This window comes from Oncorhynchus clarkii, chromosome 10, assembly GCF_045791955.1.
Source record: "Oncorhynchus clarkii lewisi isolate Uvic-CL-2024 chromosome 10, UVic_Ocla_1.0, whole genome shotgun sequence".
NCBI lineage: Eukaryota > Metazoa > Chordata > Actinopteri > Salmoniformes > Salmonidae > Oncorhynchus > Oncorhynchus clarkii.
In genome coordinates, this window is record NC_092156.1 from 43,020,507 (window position 1) to 43,048,004 (window position 27,498).

A 27,498-nucleotide genomic window follows, 5' to 3' on the forward strand; every position below is an offset into this window, starting at 1 on the left:
ACTCTTGTACACTGCTGCTACTTGCTGTTTGTTTGTTACCCATGCATAGTCACTCAGCCCCCCACTGACTCGGTACCGAGTGTAGCTGTAATAACAAGTAATCTAACTAACAATTCCAAACTACTGTCTTGTACACAGTGTAAGGGGATAAAGAATATGTACATAAGGATATATGAATGAGTGATGGTACAGAGCAGCATTACAGTAGATGGTATCGGGTACAGTATGTACAAATGTGAGTATGTACCATCATTTCCCATCAATTCCCATTATTAAAGTGGCTGGAGTTGAGTCAGTGTCAGTGTGTTGGTGTGTTGGCAGCAGCCACTCAGTGTTAGTGGTGGCTGTTTAACAGTCTGATGGCCTTGAGATAGAAGCTGTTTTTCAGTCTCTCGGTCCCAGCTTTGATGCACCTGTACTGACCTCGCCTTCTGGATGATAGCGGGGTGAACAGGCAGTGGCTCGGGTGGTTGATGTCCTTGATGATCTTTATGGCCTTCCTGTGACATCGGGTGGTGTAGGTGTCCTGGAGGGCAGGTAGTTTGCCCCCGGTGATGCGTTGTGCAGACCTCACTACCCTCTGGAGAGCCTTACGGTTGAGGGCGGTGCAGTTGCCATACCAGGCGGTGATACAGCCCGCCAGGATGCTCTCGATTGTGCATCTGTAGAAGTTTGTGAGTGCTTTTGGTGACAAGCCGAATTTCTTCAGCCTCCTGATGCCCCCTGAAGCATGTGGGAACAGCAGACTGGTATAGGGATTGATTGAATATGTCTATATATAGCCTTGCGGAGGGAATAGCTGCACTGTTTGTATTCGCCTCCTTATTCTTATTGTGTTACTTTTTATTTTAGCCTACTTGGTAAATATTTTCTTCTTGAATTGCACTGTTGGTTAAGGGCTTGTGAGTAAGCATTTCACGGTAAAGCCAACACTTGTTGTATTCGGCGCATGAAGCAAAAAAAGTTTGATTTGATTTGACTTAACAACGCCAGCTTGGGGCTAATTTGAATGGGTGCCAATGGAGAGAGGCTATACGGACACGCCTGGTGCCCAAATTGATGACGTATGTCGCACAGTTGAGAGTCGAGTGGAGACGAATGGAGTTAGTTCAGTCAGTCGTCCTGGTGATCCTCGTTTATGCTGGCAACAACAACAGCATGGCGCCAATTAAAACTTGTAAAAGAAAGTGATGTTTATTTCGATGGGAAAGGGAGAAATAACTTGTAGTATTGTTCACCATCTGGATGTCGCCGTTACATGCCAATTAACTAATGTAATATCAAGCCGGTGTGGATGACAAGTGCAACGGTGTTGTAATTCCCACTGGACAGTATACGCTTCACGGGGCAGCTGTATCACATGTCGCTAGCGGTAGATACGTGGCCAATTTGTTTCAACCCACTTGATTATACAGTGCCTCCAGAAAGTATTCAGACCCCTTGACTTTTTCCACATTTCTTACATTACAGCCTTATTCTTATTGATTCAATTGTATTTTGTGTAAGCTCTGACGAAGGCATTGAGGCCGATACGTAAAGTGTATTAAAAGAGCAGTGATACTATCAAGAGCAGTGTGGGGGTTTCTTCTTATTTCTCTGCAAAAAAAAAAAAAAACCTCACTGTGTGTAATGTATATATATATAGAGAGAGAGATAAATCGTTCCGCCAGTTCCTGGTTGCTAAAAATCGAATAGTTTGCCTAATTTCAGCTGATGTGACAAAACAAGCACGTAAAGTCCAGAGAATCAATCCAAAACCACAAATATTTCAGCTAGTGTACAAAACTGAAAATAAAAGATGCAAAAATGCACCTTAAGAAAGGGAAGCATAGAAATAGTGCCCAAAAACCTTCTTAGACTTGCGTTCAGCGAGAATGACAGATCTATAACTCACAACTCTATGTACATTTGGTCGGGTCGCCCAAAAAGGTATACACCGCAGCTATAAAATGATTTCAATTGAGTTTCCCCATCACCACTAAAGTAATATTCCCTCTCCCGCGCCAATAGCAGATTCTGAAGATTTGTTTTCACATCCGTACCACCGTAGTGGGGGCGTGGCCACGGTAAAAACGTATTTCCGTGAAAACTGTGCCTGTCAGTCACGGTCTGCCTCTCTGGTGTTGTGCGAGGCTGCGAGCTCAAGAGGAACGACTTTTCAGACACAACCATGGTAACGTTACCTTTGTTTCAAATGGCTGTAATTTAGTTATCCTAAATATACACAGTAGTTGTATTGGGGACGGGTACTTACTTGGCCCGTTGAACATTGAAATTGTGTGTGCGATTTAATTCGCACACATTGTCATTCGTTGTTAGAGTTTACTAGTTGTAACCTAGCCCCTCGGCATTTCATCTTATCCATGACTAATGCTGGCATGAACTAGTGCATGTTGGCGTCCTTGGTAGTAGCTAACGCGTCGCTACCTTGTTAACTGTTAGGCCTATTGTTAAACAGACGGCAAAAAATGTTAGCAAACTAACGTTACGCTATCCACCATTGGCATTGATAAGGTAAACAACGTTACTGTATTGCCTTTGAATTTAACTGCGATGTTAGAGCTACGCCGTGCCAGATAGCTGTTGAAGCGTTAGCCTTACAAGTACCGGTGACTACCGCCTGTTCCAGCTGACCCCACCCTTACTGCAAGTACAAGGAAGTGTAACATAACTAGCTAACAACCTGCCAATGTTCTTAGAAGATGATGAAATACGTCCATGGACTTTGTTCAGTGGCGTCTATTACTCACTGCGTGTGTTCACGTCTTAAACAATTTCAGTGATCGTTGGGGGTTGGTTAGCCGCACAAACTAGAAAGCCCAATTTCCCTCTTACTTGACTTGCGCGCCAGTGTTTCTAAAGCCTCGTTCACATTGTGCCTCGTATACATCGTGACTTATTTCATTACGCCGTACATCTTTAGAGAGGGGGGGGTCTCAATTAAAATAGTCCGGGTGGCTGTTTAATTGTTAAGCAGTTTTGTGGCTTGGTGGTGGTAGCTGTTAGGGGGCCTTGTGGACCTGGACTTCACGACTCTCTTGGTGTGTTTGGACCATAGTTTGATGAGGACACCAAGAAAATTGAAACTCTCGACCCGATTCTAGTTAGTTGTGCACGACTCCAGGATTTGAGTTGACCCCAACCACTCTAGCTCTACTCCCAAAACACGCTGAAACGGATGTGCTCACACACACCTCATTATTGCACAGTCCTTCTAGGAAGACTACATTTGTGTTCTAGAGGACTGACATGAACATGATGCTGCCATTTTGTCTATAAAATTCATGTTTGGTTTGAATCTAGAAGGGCATGTGTAGGAACTGCAATATTTCAGTGATATTTTCTGTGTGCGGCCTTGACGGATCCCATAGGATGATGCGGCGCACTCTACGCTGATAAGCCTTTTCTCTGCCATATTCAGACTGGTATTACTACACTTTGGTTTTGTAATGATTATCAAAGCATGTGCGTTATTCCAGAGGACGATTCACACATGATTAGTTTTTCCAAACTGCTCCCATTAATTATTTTTTCAAATTTAATTGACTTATGACGGAAGCCTGTAGATTTATTGTAGACGTGAAGATATTTCATCGTAATGTCTAGACGACAATAGGCTTCACTGGTAACTCGTGATTGGCTGCCAGATGTATAGGTCTCCCCATAATATTTACATTGAAGTGTGATCATAATCATTATTGTAGCGGTCCATCTATGGTAGACGTCCTGCCTAATAACAATGCCCCACATCCTGCTGATTCGCGCTATTGAACCGCTTGCCATTTCCAAAAAGGTTAGCAATGATGCTGCTTTGAGGTCAATTGCCTATGTAGCCGATGTGAAATGGCTAGCGCTTTCAATCGGTGACGTCACTTGCTCTGAGACCTTGAAGTAGTGGTTCCCCTTGCAGGTATGTAAGGGCCGCGGCTTTTGTGGAGCGATGGGTATCGATGCTTCGAGGGTGACTAACGTGTGCAGAGCGTCCCTGGTTCGCGCCCAGGTCGGGGCGAAGGGATGGGCTCTCTCTCTCATACCTGTTCGTGGAGAGCTACCATCCTGTAGGTTTTTCCTCCAGGTAGCTCTCTCAACAAGGTTGGAGAGCCCTGACCTAAGACTTAAACAGCCAGCAAGGGTTTCATTAAAAGCTATAGGAGATACTTTTTATTGCACATGTCTAATTAAACTGACACATTTGGCGATTTCCAACTTCAATTCACTGGCACTATGACCTTTAGCTTAGCCATTTTCATTGATAGATACAGATGACGGAGCTATAGCCTATGCGCATGGTTCTGACTCTCTGCCTCGCCTTCTCCTCTTTCTCTTGTGTTTGGTCGTCGATCTGTTGCGTGTAGAATAGCTCAGCCTACTCATTGATAGTCCTTCCTTTAGTGAACTTGCGCAAGACATTGCAAGCCAAGAAATTGCGAAATATAGCATTTCTATAGCTACTTCATTTGATTACCAATCTGTGCCCCTCCCATCCAGTCTGTGCCCCTCCCATCTCACTCTCTAGCTTGCTCTTTCTTTGCTGTGGAAGATACAAGAGTTTGTTCTCGAAGTAAACTACGCAAAATAGTTGCCACCATTGCGGAAATATTGAATCTTAGATTCCGCCAGCAATTGACTCCTAAACTTGACACCCAGACATGGCAGTTGACGGTCGGGGAATCTTATTTTCTAGTCGACTCCCCAGTGCCTTTCGTTTGGCATCGCATTTATTTTGGGAGATTGCAAAGTATGGCCAGAATAAATGGTTTCGGGTGATAATAAAACGTTTTGTTTAATTATGTTATGTAACTTTATAGCTGGGTATATTGTAGACACCACTAGTGAGCAACCCATTTTTTGTGAAGCATTTAAAACGGTTTGTAACGGTTGTAACAGCTGTAATAATTATCATTAAAAAAATGTATTTAAACCACAAACATATTTAATAGAATTGTTTTAGCAGCCAATGTGTATTTTAACATTACTATTAAAATAGGACTCACTTATAGGAATGGGTCATTGTTTACGAGTTAGTACCTATTCCATAAAGCCATCACCGAAAACCACATTTTCATCTGTTTTTTTTAACTTCCATGTTTTTGACTGACTCTGGATGGACTGAAGACGTCGCAAAGTTTGTCAAATGTCAGTATGTGGTGGCCGTCTCGCAACGGAGCCTTCAACCATAAGGGTGCTTTGCGATTCCACTCCGCTGTGGACGTCCCCATTGAAATGCATGACATCCGTCGCACTGTAACGGAGTGCTTATGGGTAATGTGAACAAGGCTTTACCCATAAGCACACCGTTAATTTGCGACGGATGTCATACATGCTCTGCGTTGCGAACTCGCTTGACTTGCTATACTTTTTCCTCAACTTGTTTTTATAAATGTAACTATACAAAGCTATGTTTTATCACCTCAAATGGTATGTTTATCCTGTTCTGAATGAAACGGTCATATTTTGGAATCTCCCAAAACGGGACATGCTTTCCTCCATCTTGCGTTACAAACACGACACTTGTCTGTTCAGTAGCGGGACAGGACTCCATGAAGATGACTTGCAGCACAATGAAATGGGCTACATAACGATGTGTACGGGGTATACTGTAATGTAACCTAATGGAGTGCTTATGGGTAATGTGAACGGGGCTTAACATTACCTCCGCTCAAAAGATATGGTTTTCTTCTTCAGCACAACCATAAGAAAGAATGGACCAAGTGCTGTAACTATTTCTTTGGGAGAGAAAAGAGGACGTGCAAACACAATGTTAGAGAGTGGGCATCCTGTTCTTTGGATAGTCTTATTTTCCTCTTGGTCAAAACATTGGAATTATGTTTTTACAATTTCATAAAAAATGAAAGCTAAGATGTCGAGTAAATAAGTACCGGTATTCAATCAATTGTTTATGGCAAACCTAAGTCCAGGCGTAATACTTTGCCTAATTGGGCTAGACGTGTTGCTAGCGACCCCCCCCCCCCCCCCCCCCCCCAAGAGCGCAAAATTCAAATTACAAAAATCGTAATATTAAACATTCAAAATACAAGTGTCAAACGTTTAAAAGCTTAACTTGTTAATCCACCTGCTTTGTCAGATTTCTAAAAGGCTTTACGCAAAAGCACACCATGTGATTTACTGAGGACAGCGCCCCGCACACAAGCATTACATACATTTCCAACCAAGCAGAGGTGTCACGAAAGTCAGAAATAGCGATAAAATAAGTTACTTACCTTTGAAGATCTTCATCTGGTTGCAATCACAAGGGTCCCAGCTACATAACAAATGGTCCTTTTGTTCGATAAAGTCCTCTATATCCCAGAAAAGTCTTTCATTGGTGCGCTTGACTCAGTAATGCACCGGTTTCCCTCGTTCAAAATGCATACAAATGAATCCCGCACGTTACTATTAAACTTCTTCCAAACATATCAAATAACATTCCTAATCAATCCTCGGGTACCCTAATATGTAACTAAAATGATATGATTTAAGACTGAGAATACCGGAGACCATTACTGGAGATGAATAATGAAGTACGCGCCCTCACCGGAACACGCAACAAACACTACAGCCAAAATGGGAGCCACTTACTAAAACTACAAATTCTAGCTCATTTTTCAAAAAACAAGCCTGAAACTCTTCCTAAAGACTGACATGCAATCTGGGAAGTATTCCTCTTCTATTCCCATTGACAGCCATAGTAATCAAGGGTGAGCTGGGGGAAAAAAACACAATTTGCCTGCCATATCAGTTCTGTTATACTCAGACATTTTAACAGTTTTAGAAACTTTAGAGTTTTCTATCCAATACTACCAATTATATGCATATCCTAGCTTCTGGGCAGTTTACACTAACAGGAAGTTCACTTTGGGCACCTCATTCATCCAAACTTCCGAATACTGCCCCCTAGCCCGAAGAAGTTAACTCCAATAATATGTTGCATGGACTCGATAATAGTGTGCAATAATAGTGTTTAACATGATTTCTGAATGACTACCTCATCTCTGTACCACACACAATTATCTGTAAGGTATTTTAGTCAACCAGTGAATTTAACACCAATTCAACCACCAAGACCAATAAGGTTTTCCAATGCCTTGCAAAGAAGGCCACCTATTGGTAAATAACAAGCATACATTGAATATCCCTTTGAGCATGGTGAATTTATTAAATACACTTTGGATGGTGGATCAATTCACCCAGTCACTACAAAGATAGGATGCTTTGATATGAAATAGAGCTAAGCACAGGCAAAATACTAAATTAATCCTGGTTGTCTGCTTTCCAACAGACACTTTTCAGTGGGATAATAACTTAAAACACAAGGCCAAATATACACTGGAGTTGCTTACCAAGACATTGAATGTGCCTGAGTGGCTTAGTTTTGACTTAAATTGGCTTGAAAATCTATGGCAAGACTGATCATCAACCAACTTGACAGAGCTTGAAGAAAAAAATAATGTGCAATATTGTACAATCTAGGTGTTCAAAGCTCTTAGACTTACCTTAAGAATCACAGCTGCAATTGCAGCCAAAGGTGATTCTAGCATGTGTTGACTCGGGGGTGTGAATATTTATGTAAATGAGAATTCTGTATTTAATTTTCAATACATTAGCAAAAATGTTTACATTTGGCCATTATTGGGTATTGTGTGTAGATGGGTGGGGAAATTATTTACATATTTTGAATTTGGGCTGTAATACATCAAAGTGGAATAAGTCAAGGGCTGTGAATACTTACTGACGGCACTGTAACTGATGACAGTTGCTCAAATCTATTCTGGCACCGTAAAGTCAACTGATATGGACAGTGCAGGTGTAAGATGCTCAAATTAGCAGTGCAATGGCAGATAGTGATTTATGAAATGCATGGGTCTCTTGGGTACACTATGCATTAAATATGTTTTTTTTTCTCCTTAGGCCTCTGGGGTGACAGTGACCGATGAAGTTATTACAGTCTTCAACGAGATGAAGGTGCGTAAGGCCCAGGCGAACGAGGACGAGAAGAAGAAGCGGAAGAAGGCGGTGCTGTTCTGCCTGAGCGAGGACAAGAAACACATCGTCCTTGAATCGGGTAAAGAGATCCTGACTGGCGACGTGGGTACTACCATTGCAGACCCCTACCTGCACTTTGTCAAGATGCTGCCCGCAGATGACTGTCGCTACGCCCTCTATGACGCCACCTACGAGACCAAGGAGACCAAGAAAGAGGACCTGGTCTTCATCTTCTGGTGCGTGTCAACTGTTAAGCACTGGGTTTAGAAAGTCAGTTTGACTACAACTAGGAATACAGAACCTTGTGGTCATCTCTCCTGTTCTCTGTATCGCAGGGCCCCAGATGGCGCTCCACTGAAGAGCAAAATGATCTACGCCAGCTCAAAGGATGCCATTAAAAAGAAATTCACAGGTGAGCACTGTTTTTAGGTTGAAATAATCATAATACTGTCCAACTGCTGTGTGGGTATGTCTAGGGTACTTCATTCTTCACATTTGACCACTTTGCTCAATTGCAGGTATCAAGCATGAATGGCAAGTTAACGGTTTGGAGGACATCAAAGATCGGCGAACCTTAGCAGAGAAGCTTGGAGGCTCGTCAGTGGTCACCCTTGAAGGTGGGCCTGTATAAATCCCGTCTCGGGTATGATCTGAGGCCTACAGGGAAAGAAAAAAAAAAAAACAGAATTTTAAATCCCGTGGGTATGGCTGTTCATTCCAGAATAAGGAATTAGGTGAGGGGGTTTAGAGTACAAATTTGAGGGTGTTGGGATGGGGTATTTTGTTGTGTGGAGAAAAATCAAGCATGCTGTTTCATGGTTTAAAATTGTGGTTATCATTCCAATTGTCACAATGAAGAACACAGACATGTCTTAAATGGCAATTTGTGATGAAGGATTATGACAAAATAGATGAAGATTTGTCACCATTTCTGAGATTGGCCTTGCAATTTCCAAACTCATGAAGAATGATATCTAATGGAAGAACTAACGAACAAAATGGGTTTTGCCAGCATGCTTCCAGTAAAATTCCAAAATGTGACCTTACTCTATTAAGTTTTTTCCAAAACCTTTGAGCAAACAGTAAATGCGCTGTGTACAAACAAAAATGCATTCCTTTTTTCATGATGAAATCTCAGAACAGCTTGAACAGCTTGAACAGGGATCAATTGGAGTCAGGGGTATGTCGTAGTGTGGGTGGCTCAAGTTGGAAGAAGCCTATGAGAGCAAGTAAAGTGTGGGTGTTCTGTTTTTGTCTCCTTGTCTAAATAAAGAAAATGCACTTACACTAGCTGCTGCCTGTAACATGTTTTCTTTCCTTATGGTTAACTGTCCATTCCTGCGTAAGTTTTTTAAACATTTTTGAACTGATGGTCTATTTGGATGCATCAATATATTAGCAAATTATTCATGGTGCATTTAAAAAAAAAAAAAATTACATTTAACAGTGCACATAATTATAGCCCACACAGCTCAGTGGGGGAAAAGTGCAGGGCATGCAATTTTTGGCTCAGTGGTATATCCCCATTAGTGATGGGCCGTTCTGAGTCTTCGGCTCCATTCACGTAAGAGGCCCATCTAGGGCCGTCTCCAGGCATAAGCGACATAAGAACTTATCCCAGCTATTAAAGCTGCCAGAGCGTGGAGACCGTTGTCCACCTGACCTCCCAAAAGCCTGGCAGAAGTGCGAGCCCTTGAATCCAGGGCAGTAGCTTCAGCCTAATGTGACTTACACCAACTGATACTAAATTGCCTGATTGACTGGCCATGTTGGAATACCCATACTAGCGTACTACATATATAAACTGCATACTACTTATCGCATACTGTTTAATAAAAAGTATGCCAAGGCTGCAACGCAGTATCGGCTCTAAATTGAGTAGGTGGGGTTGAGTGCGGGGGGGATTTTCTCAAATTCGGTAGCCATGCATCGCATTAACGAGGCTGATAATAGCTCATTTCCAATTTTAATGCTTTCTCTAAACTCTGAAGAGGAATGGGCAAACTTTCACATTCAACCTATAACATAGTGGCCCATATAGCCCATCTATTCTAATTTTAAAAAGGACTGAAGACCGAAACAGGTTCCATTTCGACACATTAGTGATACCATAGTGCTATAACATGTAAATTCAATCAAATAGCCTAGTGTACACACACACTTTTCCAAATGTTCAAATTTAAAGGCTGTTGTACAGAAAAACGTGGACAGCGGGTGCATCGCAAATTCAGAACAACTGGACATCAAAGTAAAGCACTGATCATTGGGAACGAGATCAGAATGACTGCAAAGGCTTGGCCCATAAATGAAATAAGTAGCCTTGCCTACAAAACTAAAACAATGCACATGTTCAAAAGGCCTGATTAACATGACAGTAACGCAGCCGCATCCCGAGTCCCCGGAGCTGACACATTCAGGAATCAGAAGATGGTTTACTATTTAATTTAAAAGCTCTGAAGGCTAAGAAAACAAACACTTATCAGTGACAAAGCAGTAATCCACTTTAAAAATAATTGTTATCAAAGATGTAGCCTGCGACGCAATCTATCATTTTAAGAACAAAAACTACTTTGCCAACATTTGAACTCTTCCACAGAAGCTTTGGGCATTTTCCCAGTTAAGTAGCCTAGTTTTGTTAGGCTCTAGTTCTCTTCAAGTAGCCCACCTCTTCCAATACATTATGGAAAAGTGTGCATCAAATTCTACGAGATAAAGAGGCAAAATTAGTATAACATCCTGGCATTTAAACCATACTCAATTTTCTAAGTATAGCTTACTATTTAGCATTCTATTTTGGCGTAATGAAAATGCGCCATGCGTGATTGTATTGTTTCCCACTATTCGTTGATTTTGGTAGCGCCTACTCATATCTAAATTATCAGCTGTTGTCAAAGCTGAAATGAGTATGACATCTGGGCATTTAAAGTATACATTTTTCAAAATGTTGCATACTATTAAACTTTTTCCGAATACTCAAACGGCCTATTTCGGATACATGTATGGGTATTCTGACATGGCCACTGACTCAAGCCAAACAATGTCTTTATTTTATTTTTGTTTTTCTCCATCTCTCTCCGGTAAGCTATCCAGGAAAGGGCTATTTAGCCCATATTAATATGTAGCCTTAGAAATAAGGTTAATGCAATCAGTAGCTTGCTAACATTGGATAACATATACTGGCCATCTCTGAAACTCACTTAGATAATTCCTTTGATACAGCAGTAGCAATACAAGGATATAACATCTACAGAAAAGACAGGAATGTCAACGGGGGAGGTGTTGCTGTATATGTTCAGAGCCATATTCCTGTGAAGCTTAGGGAGGATCTCCTGTCAAATGTTGGAGTGTTGTGGTTGCAAGTTCATCTGCCTCATCTAATGCCCCTTCTTTTGGGACACTGCTTTAGGCCACCAAGTGCTAACACTCAGTATTTGGATAATGCAGTTAGTGTGCAATACTTGATAATGTGTGTGATGTTAAAAGTGCTGTCTATTCTCTGGGTGACCTGAATATTGACTGGTTAGCAACATAGCACATTGGTAAAAGTCAGTGAAAAACATTGAAGCTAAGCATGGCTGGACATGTTAACAACCCTGGATGGGAGACCAAAGGCATAGCTCCAGTTAAATAAAATGTCCAGTGGGAGGTGCTGTCCAGGCTTAACCATGAAACTCATACATGTAAATGTACACTATATATACCAAAGTATGTGGACACCTTTTGAAATGAGTGGATTTGGCTGACAGGTGTATAAAATCGAGCCCACTGCCATGCAATCTCCATAGACAAACGTTGGCATTAGATTGGCCTTACTAAGCTCAGTGACTTTCAATGTGGCGCCGCCAACAAGTCAGTTTGTTACATTTCTGCCCTGCTGGAGTTGCCCCAATCAACTGTAAGTGCTGTTCTCTGGAGTGATGAATCACGCTTCACCATCTGGCAGTCCGACGGACAAATCTGGGTTGGCGGATGCCAGGAGTACACTACCTACCCGTGTAGTGCCAACTGTAGATTGCTGGAGAGGGAATAATGTTCTGGGGCTTTTTTTCATGGTTTGGGCTAGGCCCCTTAGTTCCAGAGAAGGGAAATCTAAATGCTACAGCATACAATGACATTGAAAATTATTCTATGTTTCCAACTTTGTGGCAACAGTTTGGGGAAGGCCCTTTCCTGTTTCAGCATGACAATGCCCTGTGCACAAAGTGAGGTCCATACAGAAATGATTTGTCAAGATCGGTGTGGAAGAAATAGACTGGCCTGCAGAGCCCTGACCTCAACCCCATCGAACACCTTTGGGATGAATTGGAATGCCGACTGCGAGCCAGGCCTAATTGCCCGACATCACAAATGCTCTTGTGGCTGAATGGAAGCCGCAGCAATGTTCCAACATCGAGTGGAAAGCCTTCCCAGAAGAGTGGAGGCTGTTATAGCAACAAGGGGGGGGGGGGGGGGCAACTCCATATTAATTAATAAGCATGTCTTATTTTCAACGACGGTCTAGGAACAGTGGGTTAACTGCCTGTTCAGGGGCAGAACGACAGATTTGTACCTTGTCAGCTCGGGGGTTCTATGTATCTATGTAGGAAATTCACCACAATCATGTATTCAATGGTGTATGTCATATAAGACATATAAGTTAACACATATACAACACTGACAAAATATTACCAGATCCTTCTGAGATAATTCGTACACAAATTGAAATAAGTTATCTTCTTCTGCCATACAAGATTCTAATTTAATTTTTATGATTATTTTCCATATGGGTGGGTCTAAAGTCATTTATAAGAGATCATACAAAATGCTTACTCAGGGCTCTTTTGTTGAAGGTGTAAAACATGTTGGTCTGATGTGTATGAGGAAGTGAATCCAGATGCAGCATTGGAAGTATTTGTAAATTAATAGCCAATCGTTGACAAGCATGGAACTAACTGTGAGAGCGGTTAGAGCCTCCTGGATTGGTGATGAATTGAACAATTGTATGGTTCAAAGCAATTATGCAAAAGAGGTGGCAAACAAATAAAGCTGTTCAGCTGATTGGTTGACATACATTTAGAAATGTTGTGACTAAAGTTAACAAAAATTATATTACCAAAACAAGATAATTGACATAAAACACAATGGAAAAATACTTTTAATGATATCATGGGTAGAAAACCCAATTCATCTCCATCGTTCATTGAAGTTGATGGGTCATTTATTTTTTAATTTTTTTTAAATTGTTTATTTTTTTACCCCTTTTTCTCCACAATTTCGTAGTATCCAATTGTTGTAGTAGCTACTATCTTGTCTCATCGCTACAACTCCCGTACGGGCTCGGGAGAGACGAAGGTTGAAAGTCATGCGTCCTCCGATACACAACCAACCAAGCCGCTGCTTCTTTAACACAGCGCACATCCAACCCGGAAGCCAGCCGCACCAATGCGCCGGAGGAAACACCGTGCACCTGGCCACCTTGGCTAGCGTACACTGCGCCCAGCCCGCCACAGGAGTCGCTGGTGCGCGATGAGACAAGGACACCCCTACCGACCAAGCCCTCCCTAACCCGGGCGACGCTAGGCCAATTGTGCGTCGCCCCACGGACCTCCCGGTCGCGGCCGGTTACGACAGAGCCTGGGCGCGAACCCAGGACTCTGATGGCACAGCTGGCGCTGCAGTACAGCGCCCTTAACCACTGCGCCACCCGGGAGGCCCCGATGGGTCATTTATAACAAAATCTTTCAATGTTGCCAATCATTTCAATGACTATTTCACTAGTAAAGAGGAAAAATTAAGAAGTGAAATTACCACATTGAACAGTGAACCATCATATTGAATAATGAAAGAGAGGGATTGCTTTTTAAAATTTGGTCAAGTTAGTGTGGGAGAGGTGGAAAACAATTGTTATCCACCTAATAATGACAAGCTACCAGGTACAGACAACCTTGATGGGAAACTATTGAGAATGGTAAGAGACTGTATTTATTTGCTATATCTTTAACAAAAGCCTAAAGGAGTGTGTGTCCACAGGTGTGGAAGGAAGCTAAAGTAATTCCACAGACTAAAAATTGTAAAGCACCCTTTGCTGGCTCTAACAGCTGCCCAATCAGTTTGCTGCCTGTTCTTATTACACTGATGTAGAGAATTGTGTTTGAACAAACACAATGCTATTTCTCAGAAAATAAGTTAACTACTGACTTTCTGCATGCATATAGAGAAGGGCACTCAACGTGTACTGCACTGACTCAGATGACTGGGTAAAGTAAATGGATAGTTGAAGCTGTATCATTAGATTTCTGTGCAGCCTTTGATGTTAATCATAAATTGTCATTGAAAAAAATCACTTGCTATGGCTTTACATCACCTGCAATCACATGGTTGGAGAGTTATTTATCCAATAGAACCCAAAGAGTGTTGTTCAATAGAAGCTTCTCTCACATCAGATACAGTGCATTTGGAAAGTATTCAGACCCCTTGACTTTTTCCACATTTTGTTATGTTACAACCTTATTCTACAAATATATATATTTTACATTTTTCTCATCAATCTACACAAAATACCCCATAATGACAAAGCATAAAGTTTTGAAAATGTATTTAAAGTTACAAACGGAAATATCACATTGACATAATTATTCAGACCCTTTACTCAGTACTTTGTTGAAGCACCTTTGGCAGTGATTGCAGCCTTAAGTATTGTGTATGACGCTACAAGCTTGGCATACCTGTATTTGGGGAGTTTCTCCCATTCTTCTCTGCAGATCCTCTCAAGCTCTGTCAGGTTGGATGGGGAGCGTCGCTGCACATCTATTTTAAGTTCTCTCCTGGCATGTTCGATTGGGTTCATGTCTGGCCTCTGACTGGGCCACCCAAGGACATTCAGAGACTTGTCCCAAAGCCATTCCTGCGTTGTCTTGGTTGTGTGCTTAGGATCGTTGTTCTGTTGGAAGGTGAACCTTCGCCCCAGTCTGAGGTCCTGAGTGCTCTGGAGCAGGTTTCATCAAGGATCTCTGTACTTTGCTCCGTTCATCTTTCCCTCAATCCTGACTAGTCTTCCTGTCCCTGCCACTAAAAAACATCCCCACAGCATGATGCTGCCACTATGCTTCACTGTAGGGATGGTGCCATGTTTCCCCAAGATGTGACTTTTGGCATTCAGGCCAAAAAGTTCAATATTGGTTTCATCAGACCAGAGAATCTTGTTTCTCATGGTCTGAGAGTCTTTAGGTGCCTTTTGGCAAATTCCAAGCAGGCTGTCACGTGCGTTTTACTGAGGAGTAACTTACATCAGGCCACTCGACCATAAAGGCCTGATTGGTGGAGTGCTGCAGAGATGGTTGTCATTCTGGAAGGATCTCCCATTTCCACAGAGGAACTCTGAAGCTCTGTCAGAGTGACCATCGGGTTCTTGATCACCTCCCTGACCAAAGACCTTCTACCCCGATTGCTCAGTTTGGCCGGGCGGACAGCTCTAGAAAGAGTCTTGTTGGTTCCAAACTTCTTCCATTTAAGAATGATGGCGGCCACTGTGTTCTTGGGGACCTTCAATGCTGCAGAAATGATTTGGTACCCTTCCCCAATTCTGTGCCTTGGCACAATCCTGTCTCGGAGCTCTACAGACAATTCCTTTGACCTTACGGCTTGGCTTTTACTTGGTTTTTGCTCTGACATACACTGTCAACTGTGAGACCTTATATAGACAGGTGTGTGCCTTTCCAAATCCTGTTTAATCAATTGAATTTACACACAGGTGGACTCCAATCAAGTTGTAGAAACATCTCAAGGATGATTAATGGAAACTGGATATACCTGAGCTCAATTTCGAGTCACATAGCAAAGGGTCTGAATACCTACAAATACCTAAAAGTTTGGACACACCTATTCATTTAAGGGTTTTTTCATTATTTTCTACATTGTAGAATAATAGTGAAGACATCAAAACTACGAAATAACACATATGGAGTCATGTAGTAATGTCACGCCCTGACCACAGAGAGCTGTTTATTCTCTATGTTGGTTGGGTCGGGGTGTGATTTAGGGTGGGTTATCTAGGGGAATTGTATATCTGTGTTGGCCTGATATGGTTCCCAATCAGAGGCAGCTGTTGATCGTTGTCTCTGATTAGGGATCATATTTAGGTAGCCATTTTCCCATTGTGCTTTGTGGGATCTTATCTATGTATAGTTGCCTGTGAGCATATTATTAGCAGCACGGTTCGGTTGTTCTTTAAAGTTTTCTATTACAAAATAAAGGCTGGAAACATACCACTCTGCATCTTGGTCCACTCCTTATAACGATTGTGACAAGTAACCAAAAAGTGATAAACAAATCAAAATCTTCAAAATAGCCACCCTTTGCCTTGATGACAGCTTTGCACATTCTTGGCATTCTCTCATCCAGCTTCACCTGGAATGCTTTTCCAACGGTCTTGAAGAAGTTCCCACATATGCTGAGCACTTGTTGGCTGCTTTTCCTTTACCCTGCGGTCCAGGTTGCAAGATCGAGTCCCCAAGCCGACAAGGTACAAATCTGTCGTTCTGCCCTTGAACAAGGTAGTTTAACCCACTGTTCCTAGGCCATCATTGAAAATAAGAATTTGCTCTTAACTGACTTGCCTAGTTAAATAAAGGTAAAATGTAAAAAACTCATCCCAAACCATCTCAATTGGGTTGAGGTCGGATGATTGTGGAGGCCAGGTCATCTGATGCAGCACTCCATCACTCTCCTCCTTCCGTCAAATAGCCCTTACACAGCCTGGAGGTGTGTTGGGTCATTGTCCTGTTGAAAAACAAACGATAGTCTCACTAAGGGCAAACCAGATGGGATGGCGTATCGCTGCAGAATGCTGTGGTAGCTATGCTGGTTAAGTGTGCCTTGAATTCTAAATAAATCACTGACGGTGTCACCAGCAAAGCACCCCCGCACCATCACACCTCCTCCTCCATGCTTCATAGTGGGAACCACGCATGCGGCGATCATCCGTTCACCTACTCTGCGTCTCACAAAGACACAGAGGTTGGAACCAAAAATCTTACATTTGGACTCATCAGACCAAAGGACAGATTTCCACCGGTCTAATGTCCATTGCTCGTGTTTCTTGCCCCAAGCAAGTCTCTTTTTCTTATTGGTGTCCTTTAGTAGTGGTTTCTTTGCATCAATTTGACCATGAAGGCCTGATTCACACAGTCTCCACTGAAGAGTTGATGTTGAGATGTGTCTGTTACTTGAACTCTGTGAAGCATTTATTTGGACTGCAATTTCTGAGGCTGGTAAATCTAATGAACTTATCCTCTGCAGTAGAGGTAACTCTGGGTCTTACTTTCCTGTGGCGGTCTTCAGGAGAGCCAGTTTCATCCAAGCACTTGATGTTTTTTGCGACTGCGCTTGAAGAAACTTTAAAAGTTCTTGAAATTTTCTGGATTGACTGACCTTCATGTCTTAAAGTAATGATGGACTGTCATTTCTCTTTGCTTATTTGAGCTGTTCTTGCCATAATATGGACTTGGTCTTTTACCCATTAGGGATATCTTCTGTATACCAACCCTACCTTGTCACAACACAACTGATTGGCTCAAACGCATTAAGAAGGAAAGAAATTCAACAAATTCACTTTTAACAAGACACACCTGTTAATTTAAATGCATTTCAGGTGACTACCTCATGAAGCTGGTTGAAAGAATGCCAAGAGTGTGCAAAGCTGTCATGAGGCAATGGGTGGCTGGCTATTTGAAGAATTTCAAATATAAAATATATTTAGATTTGTTTATCACTTTTTGGTTACTACATGACTCCATATGTGTTACTTCGTAGTTTTGATGTCTTCACTATTATTCTACAATGTAGAAAATAGTACAAATAAAGAAAAACCCTATAATGAGTAGGTGTGTCCAAACTTTTGACTGGTACTGTACGTAAATAAGGTATTTCTGTTTTTTATTTGTAATACATTTGTGAATTTATTTTTATTTATTTATTTATTTACAGTTTTCACTTTGTGATTATGGGGTGTAGATTGAGGAGGAGTTTTGGGCCATTATTTTTTACAAATGATTTGCCACTGGTCTTACACAAGTTACTATTTATGCAGATGATTCCACAAACTACATGTCAGCACCCAAAGCCAGGGAGTTCACTGAAGCTTTAAAAAAGGAGTTACAGTCAGTATCATAATGGGTGATTCAAAATAAACTTGTCTTAAATACATCGAAAACTAAAACCATTGTATTTGGTTCAAAACATTATCAAAGACCAAAACCTCAACTCAACTGAAGGTTGACCATTGAGCAAGTTGAGGAAGCTAAACTCGTATAACATTGGATGGTCAATTATCATGGTCATATTGAAAACGTTGTTGTGAAGATGGGGAGGGGTATGTCTGTTATAAAAATATGTTCTGCAAAAATCAACCGTACTAGTTGTTCAGGCTCTGGTCTTGTCCCACCTTGATTACTGTCTGGTAATATGGTCAAGTGCAGCAAAGCGAGACCTAGCAAAGCTGCTGCTGGTTCAAAACAGAGCAGCATCTTTGCCCTTAACTGCACCTACAGAACTAACATCAACAACATGCACCCCAGTCTTTCCTGGTTGATGAGAGATTAACTGCTTCTCTTTTAGTTTTTATGAGAACAATTACTGTGACGAAAATTCCAGATTGTCTGCATAATCAAATAACATTCAGCTCAGACACCCATACATACCCCACAAGACATGCCACCAGAGGTCTCTTCAGACACCCATACATACCCCACAAGACATGCCAGCAGGGGTCTCTTCAGACACCCATACATACCCCACAAGACATGCCACCAGGGGTCTCTTCAGACACCCATACATACCCCACAAGACATGCCACCAGGGGTCTCTTCAGACACCCATACATACCCCGCAAGACATGCCACCAGGGGTCTCTTCAGACACCCATGCATACCCGACAAGACATGTCACCAGGGCTCTCTTCACAGTCCCCAGGTCCAAAAAGGAATTCACAGTAACGATCACATGGAACTCCTTTCTATTTTAAGTTACTCAAGCAAACAGTAGTAGCAGGATGATGAACCATCACTAGTCCCGGCTTCCTCTGGGCTCTGTCCCCTTTCGACCCCTACACCCTTCCCCTGGGCCGGATTACCGACCGGTGTTAAGATACTGATGGTTTGTCAAGATTGATGGTTTGTACAGTTGTGGCTACGAGTACAGCTCCATCTTGTTGTCATATCGGGGATAACAGTTGTTGACAACTGTAGCATTTTAGCTAAGCTTAACCCTAATCCTTTTCCTAACCTTAACCTCATTCTCCTAACCTCCTACATGAATTATCCTAACCTGCCACGTTAAGTTCTTCTAACCTGTCACATTAATTCTGCTATCCTGTCACGTTAGTTCTCCTAACCTGCAACATTAATTATCCTAACCTGCCATGTTAATTATCCTAACCTGCTACTTTAGTTATCCTAACCTGCTATGTAAACAAACCACTATCACCACATAGGACATGCAGCCCCCCAGATAACATATGAACACATCAGTTGAGGGCCCCCTGGAGGTCTGCCCAGATAGCATATGAACAGGTCAGTTGAAAACCTCAACAAATTCGGCTGTGGGGGTGTGACAGTAGGTGCCCTAGGGGCCCACATTTGGTAGTCCTGCCCTGCCCTTCCCATTGAACTAGTGATTGTGAAATGTAGGTGAATAGAGCGATGTGCAAAGTTCATCAGACTGTTCCAATGTACAAGGAGGATTTGCTCACAGGCGCACATCAAGCGCACAATATCTAGGCTATGATATAGCCTCTCGAACTAGGGCTAATTAAAATGTTGCATTTATGTAGGCATTTAAGAAGATGATGCACGCTTACCGGTAGGCTATGTTTCGTAACTGGGTGACGTCAGCTCTAACCATCGACGATGAAATGTGCAGGTGAATACGGGATAAACACATGAACCAAAGGCAAGAAGGGAGGAGGGCAAAATTATCTGGCAAACATGATTTCTGAATGGGGGGATGAAGATATATTTACGGATAAATGGCGTGCTATGCTATCGCACTTAACCGATATAGCTGCATCAGGAGGTATAGCCTAAATTGCCTATCAAATAATAACGGGATGTCTCTCGCGATATATTTCCTCCCATCATTGTTCCTCCGCTCGATAGTCCATGTTGGCGCCAATGGAGTGACAACAATTGAACGAGTATAGAGAAGGCTACTGTGGAGAAGTAGGCTAGGCGACAGCAATACATTAACAATACACCCACATGTGACACTGGTGACTTAACGGGCACCCGAGAAACAACACCTGAATTTTTTTGTTTTTGTTTTTCACTGTCTTGCGATCGTGTGACATGACACGTAGGACATGATCGAATCAAGCCCTTGGGGCAATTGTAGGAGGTGCGGTAATAACCTGGCAGGAGGGAAGCTTCATGCTTGGAAGACGTTTGCTTTTGGAGGATCGTATTCATACATGGGGCTTGAGTTGTCATGCGGGGCGGTCCCGACTCTGGACCCCCTGATTGTCGGAGTCTCGGACAGATCCCGATGCTCACGGTCAAATCGTTGCTTGTGAGGAACAAAATAATGCCTGCGGTGAACGTTACCGGAGAAGCGCCCTTACTGAACGGGGGCAGAAGAGAAGAGGTAGAGCATTAGTATAGGTTGGGTTGTTTGGGAAGTGTGTTTGTGTGTGCTCTCGCGCGCGCGCTCCTGTGTGTGTAATTGTGTATTGTTGGACGCTAGTGCATAGGGAGCTTCCTCTCGCAACTAGGCATTTATATTAGCATCTATATGAACGATTCTGAATTTGACTGTGTTGTTTACAGATGCGTAGTGCCTAGTTGTGGGACGAAACTACTGCACAGGCTACTATATACAGGCTAATAAAATGACAATTTAGAATTGTCATTTTATAGAATGCGCGATTGCAGGAATATTTCATTCATATCGGATTAGGCCTGCACTGCGTGGAAAGCTCAAGCTAATTGGTTACTCAACCTAAGTTACCACTCAGCTCACAGTTATCCTCTTACTAACCAACATGTTGAGCACAAACAGACCTCTGAATTTCTGTTGGGTCTGAGTTGTATCAGAGTCCCGCTGGTTTTTACAGTAGTTCTTATTTTTACAGTAGTCCCAGTCACGTTCTTATTTTTAGTGCGTGTATTTTACAAGGTTACTTGAAGAGTCACCCCGGGCAAATGGAGGGACGCAACTGCATTGCAGTCGAAGTGGAGGTGAACGATTGAGCTCCCCCTCATCTATTTGCCTGTACCGGGATATGAATGCCACATACAACTGCTTGATATTCAACTCCTCATAATCATGATTAGGAGACATATCTTCTCTGGGGATTACTTATTACAATGAACGGTATAGCATCAGTCCACATTATAGTCTAAGGTCACTAATTATGGTCTGTCAGAGTTGCTGAGCTATAACCTCAGATCTTATGTTACAGGGTGATCGATAAAAGAGAGACAGAGATGGAGATGGTGCCAAGTGGAGAGCACTATTGAGTTTTGATAATGATTGTATTATACTGACACAACCATATCAATGCTCTTAAGTGTTCCTGTTTACATAAGCAACATGTCTCATGTTATAATGCCTTACTATCCCATGAGCATGGCTGATATTTGCACATCTGATGTCAATATGTCCTGTCAGGGTAAATCAGCACAATTCTGTGTGTGGTAATGTGATTTTTTGGGGGGGTTACATTTATTCTTGAGGGGCCTTTGTGTTCAATTGAATGTTGTGGGGTTAGAGAGAAGTAGAGAGATGTGCAGGCCATCTCTCTGTTTTCCCTTCCTCTGCTTTGCCCTTCATCTCAATGTGAGGGTAAGGCAGGGGAAGCCAGGCCCCTACACACACACGCACAAACTCACATTATGTTACTGTCTGCCTCTAATCTGAGAGCCATTCCCAATAAAGCTGTCTCTCAGGCCAGTAGTTCTTAGGCTTGATAAATCATTTACAGCGGTTGAGTGAAACTGAAATGCTCTATATTTACCTACATACATCTATATTCTCTACCTTTCTGTTGTTGCATCAGGATATGTTACATTCTGGGGGATTTATTTCTATAACAAGAAAATACTTGTCCACTCTGTCTCTCTTCTGTATTGATCTGCCAGGTACCATTCTTCATTTTCAGGCTTGTCTCATAGACTAGACGTAACATAGTAAACAAAAATCCAGGACACTCAAATTAGTACGATATGTTACTGTTTGGTATGGTTACAAAAGACAGAAGGTTACTTAAGGCAAAAACAAAAGGGGGTGTGTGGGTGGTTAGTTGGATAGATTGGGGGGTCGGTGGCATATAAAAATCTAGCAATCCAAAGGTTGCGTGTTCGAATCTCATCACGGAAAACTTAGCAACTTTTGCAACTACTCAGCATGTTAGCTAACCCTAACCTTGCCACCTAGCTAACGTTAGCCACAACAAATTGTGATTCTTAACATAACATACAAAATGGATGATGGACATCCAGAAATTAATACATACCATACCAAATGTAACATACCATACTAATTTGAGTTTGATAGATTTTCGTTTGCTATGTTATGTCTACCCATATGTCCAGGTTGTCATTTTGGCTACTTGCTTTGATAATATGTGGTCCTATGGCTGTAAGAAGGAGCAAAAACTACTTTTCTACAGAAGTAGTTTCATAGTGCTAATGTCAGTAGGGAGTGGAAGGAAAAGCGATCAAGTGGGAGAGAAATAGCACAGTGGAAAAAGCATGATGTTCCTAGCCCTGACCATTATCAAACATCATGTATAGTAAAACTATCCATCCCTCTCTCATTCACTCCCCCTCTCTTCATCTCTTCCTCTCTAAATGGCTTTAAGTGGGAGATGAGTGCAGAGTTGACCCATCATTATTATAGATTGACACACACAACATCTGTAATAAGGGAAGCACTAGGGTCATGGTGAACTTAAATGGTCTCTCCCTTTCACTCAGCTCCCTTGTCCTTGTAATGCAGGCACAATGAAACCTCTGTAACTCTGCCAGCAGGAACACACCTCCTCGGAGCTACTGTTTGGATAGCAGCCTACCTTTTAGGAAAACAAATCTTCCCTGCAAGGGCACTGTCATGGCTGCGAGAGGCACATTTGACTGCTTAAAAAAATGAAGCAGATAGGCAGATACTCTGAGCTCAGCTCTTATCTATCTGTATCTCTGTCTTTGTTTGCCTTTTGGTTATTTTCAATGCTCTTTGTGTGGCCAATAGTGTCACTGCATGTTTCGCTCTTCCACTTTGCTCACTGTCCATGTGCATCCTCCCATGGGGAGCATGAATGGCCACAGTACCACTAACCTCCACTGGCAAAATAAATCTGAACGCACTCTCCTTCTTTCTCGCTGTTGATGAGGTCTAAAAGCATCAGCCTCATCCAGTGTCCACGAAAACCAAGTGTTTAAAAGGGGCTGCATGGTTTGGGTTTCACTCTGCCAGGAAATGTGTCCATGCCTCAAGAGACTGGAATGGTCCATCTCTGGACGAGCAGGGGAGCATGAGAGGACAACATTGATGTTTATTAATGTTGTTTGACATAAAAATGCATTTTGATCGATGCCCAATCATCTGTATTCTTATGGAAAACACTTAATATGTGTTCTGTTTTTTTCTGTTTCTGTTTCTTACAGAAAAATCCAGTTTTAACATCCCTTCCTTGTTTTGTTTTTTGCCTCTCCCATTGTATGTCCTTCAATCCTGTTCCTCTCCTTTTTATCACCCCTCATACAAGTCATAATGTTTGATGTTTTATCATCATTAAAACCCCATTCCCACCACTTACGCCATCATTTTTTCAAAGTCCTTTCCACTTTCACATCCCTTCCTTTGCCCAACTTTACACCTGTGCTCCTGATCCCATTGGTTACTTTACTCATTTATAAAATCTAAACCAAATGTCTTCTCATATTTGTACCCAACTCTCCATCCCCCCACCATTCGCTTTACCTTGTCTCTTATCCCTTCCCCACGTAGCAGCGTCCCTGTAAACAGTCCCTTCCCGGGTCCCTATGCCGAGAGTCCCACTGGAAGTGCCTGCTCCTCACGCTGCTGATGTTCGGCTGTTTCGCCACGCTGGGATGGTGCTCCTTCTCCCGTGTCACCGTCATGGCTGCCGATGAACACGGCCTCTACTACGGCGTCCGCGCCCGCCTCTACCATGACAGCCCCTGCTCCAACGGCTACGTCTACATCCCGGTGGCCTTCCTGATCATGCTGTACCTGGTCTACCTGGTGGAGTGCTGGCACTGCTTCTCTAAAACATCCTCTCTGGCCCGGGTGAAGATCAGCAAGGTGTACAACAGGGTCCAGAGGCTGCAGCAGGCCATGCCCTGTATCTGGTGGAAGGCCATCAGCTATCACTATGTGAGACGGACACGGCAGGTGACTCGATACCGCAATGGTGACGCTTACACCACCACACAGGTGTACCATGAGCGGGTCAATACACACGCAGCCAGCTCTGAATTTGACTATGCTCAACATGGTGTAAAGGATGTATCCAAGGAGCTGCTTGGCCTTCTGGAGCACCCGGCTGTACGCCTTCGGTTCACCAAGTGTTTCAGTTTTGCCAGTGCTCGTGCCGAGGCCGCCTACCTCACTCAGCGCGCACGCTTCTTCGCAGAGAACGAGGGTCTGGATGACTACATGGAGGCACGGGAGGGCATGCACCTGAAGAACGTGGACTTCCGTGAGCACATGCTGGCCTTTCCTAACCCGGCGTGGCCGCCCTGGTTCTCTCGGCGGCGCATGTATTGGCTGATCTCAGCCCTGATGTTGTCCTGGCCACTACGGGTGGTGTCAGAGTACCGTACGGCGTATGTTCACTACCATGTGGAGAAGCTGTTTGGTGAGAACGAGGAAGTCAATGACAATGACAGCACTGAGATGGGCAACTACCGCTTAGGCCAGGAGAATGGGCAACGCGGTGGCCCCAGATTACGTGTCATATCGAGGGTCAACACTGTGGATATCACTGAACTGGAGTGGCACATTCGCTGTAACCAGCAGATGGTGCCCAGTTACTCCGAGGCCTTGCTGATGGACCTGAACACCAATAACACAACCTCTTTGCCCTCTGCGTTTACCGGGGCAACACATGTCCATATGAGGCGGAGCTCCAGCTACGTCCTACAGAGCTGCCCACGCTGCTGCAGGTCCACCAGCAGCTCCTCGCTCCCCTCCCGAGTCAGGGGAAATGTGGTAATGGGGGCAGGATCTTTGACATATGGGACAGTGGGAACGATGGGAGGAGGAAGGTTAGCCCTCAGCCGCAGTGGATTCTCTCTGGGCCGTTTGCACACGATGCGCCAGGCCTGCCTGTTTCACTCCCGGAGCCTTGGTGCAGGGATGGGGAGTAGAGGGGATGAAGGTGGTGGGTTTCTGGGACTGGGCCTCCGCCGGGCTAATGAAGAAAGCAGAGGGGTCCTGGAGTCAGAAGGATATGAAGTGGACGAGAATAGTCTGCAGCTAGAGGAGGATAGAGAGCAGGAACTAGAGAGAGTGAGGACCGAGATCATGCAGGAAGTGGCATGTGTGACAGAGACACCACCAGCCTATCAGGAAGCTCTCCACTTGCCTGTGTTGATTGTCCACGGTGAGGAGAGCTGTCATGGAGGGGAGGACCTTGACGCAGCATAGTCACTGTGATTGGTGAAGGTGATGTACAGTAGAGCAGATATGCAAATCTGCTCAGGATAATGCAAGAAATTAGAGAGAGGAGAGGAGAAGAAAACAGGGACGGAGGAAGAATGTGTGGCGATATCAAAAAGGTTGTTAAAGAGAGGGGTAAGGAAGGAGAAAGAAAACAAATGGAAAAATCATGCTTTCCAGACCTGCGAGAAAGCAGTACTGTATGTGAAAGATGTGTAGGGAAACAAAACTATTGTGTCACAGTAGATTAAATGACAGTTATGTAGTTGCTCTTCTTAAAGAGACAGTAATATGTGTGTCCCATTGTCCACAATGAACAACAATCGCTTTGTATCTTTGTTCATGAATGTATGGAAGTATCAAGGAGCTGCTGAGTTAGCACTTAACATCAGGAGTAGTTCATTTTTCACCAAGCTATTAGATTAATTCAAGGGGCACTGTATAATGTGTAAACTTACAGAACTCCCTGTTAGATGCGGAGCAAAACTCTAATGCCAATAAAAAATAAGCAATTACCATTTCACAAAGAGAGTATTACCATTCCACAAAGAGTATTACCATTCCACAAAGAGTATTACCATTCCACAAAGAGTATTACCATTCCACAAAGAGATCATTACCATTCCACAAAGAGATTATTACCATTCCACAAAGATAGTATTACCATTCCACAAAGAGTATTACCATTCCACAAAGAGATTATTACCATTCCACAAAGAGATTATTACCATTCCACAAAGAGAGTATTACCATTCCACAAAGAGAGCATTACCATTCCACAAAGAGAGTATTACCATTCCACAAAGAGAGCATTACCATTCCACAAGGAGAGTATTACCATTCCACAAAGAGATTATTACCATTCCACAAAGAGAGCATTACCATTCCACAAGGAGAGTATTACCATTCCACAAAGAGAGCATTACCATTCCACAAAGAGAGTATTACCATTCCACAAAGAGAGCATTACCATTCCACAAGGAGAGTATTACCATTCCACAAAGAGATTATTACCATTCCACAAAGAGAGCATTACCATTCCACAAGGAGAGTATTACCATTCCACAAAGAGATTATTACCATTCCACAAAGAGATTATTACCATTCCACAAAGAGAGCATTACCATTCCACAAGGAGAGTATTACCATTCCACAAAGAGATTATTACCATTCCACAAAGAGAGCATTACCATTCCACAATGAGAGTATTACCATTCCACAAAGAGATTATTACCATTCCACAAAGAGAGCATTACCATTCCACAAAGAGAGTATTACCATTCCACAACGAGAGCATTACCATTCCACAAAGAGAGTATTACCATTCCACAAAGAGAGCATTACCATTCCACAAAGAGAGTATTACCATTCCACAAAGAGTATTACCATTCCACAAAGAGAGTATTACCATTCCACAAAGAGAGTATTACCATTCCACAAAAAGGGTATTACCATTCCACAAAGAGAGCATTACCATTCCACAAAGAGAGTATTACCATTCCACAAAGAGTATTACCATTCCACAAAGAGATTATTACCATTCCACAAAGAGATTATTACCATTCCACAAAGAGAGCATTACCATTCCACAAGGAGAGTATTACCATTCCACAAAGAGATGATTACCATTCCACAAAGAGATCATTACCATTCCACAAGGAGAGTATTACCATTCCACAAAGAGATTATTACCATTCCACAAAGAGAGTATTACCATTCCACAAAGAGAGCATTACCATTCCACAAAGAGAGTATTACCATTCCACAAAGAGAGCATTACCATTCCACAAAGAGAGCATTACCATTCCACAAAGAGAGCATTACCATTCCACAAAGAGAGTATTACCATTCCACAAAGAG

At 42.8% G+C, this 27,498-nt stretch overlaps 2 protein-coding genes across 2 annotated transcripts; both read left to right on the forward strand.

The window, feature by feature from the left end:
* The first annotated feature begins 2,050 nt into the window (after positions 1–2,050).
* LOC139418507 (cofilin-2-like) lies at positions 2,051–9,273 on the forward strand. Its single transcript, XM_071168030.1, has 4 exons — positions 2,051–2,173; positions 7,909–8,219; positions 8,319–8,395; positions 8,502–9,273. The coding sequence occupies exons 1-4, from the start codon at positions 2,171–2,173 to the stop codon at positions 8,612–8,614; spliced, it is 504 nt and encodes a 167-aa protein (XP_071024131.1). The 5' UTR covers positions 2,051–2,170; the 3' UTR covers positions 8,615–9,273.
* A 10,616-nt stretch (positions 9,274–19,889) lies between these two features.
* On the forward strand, positions 19,890–26,153 carry LOC139419569 (transmembrane protein 151B-like). The gene is made up of 2 exons (XM_071169542.1): positions 19,890–20,598; positions 23,962–26,153. The coding sequence occupies exons 1-2, from the start codon at positions 20,443–20,445 to the stop codon at positions 25,624–25,626; spliced, it is 1,821 nt and encodes a 606-aa protein (XP_071025643.1). The 5' UTR covers positions 19,890–20,442; the 3' UTR covers positions 25,627–26,153.
* The last annotated feature ends 1,345 nt before the right edge of the window (positions 26,154–27,498 follow it).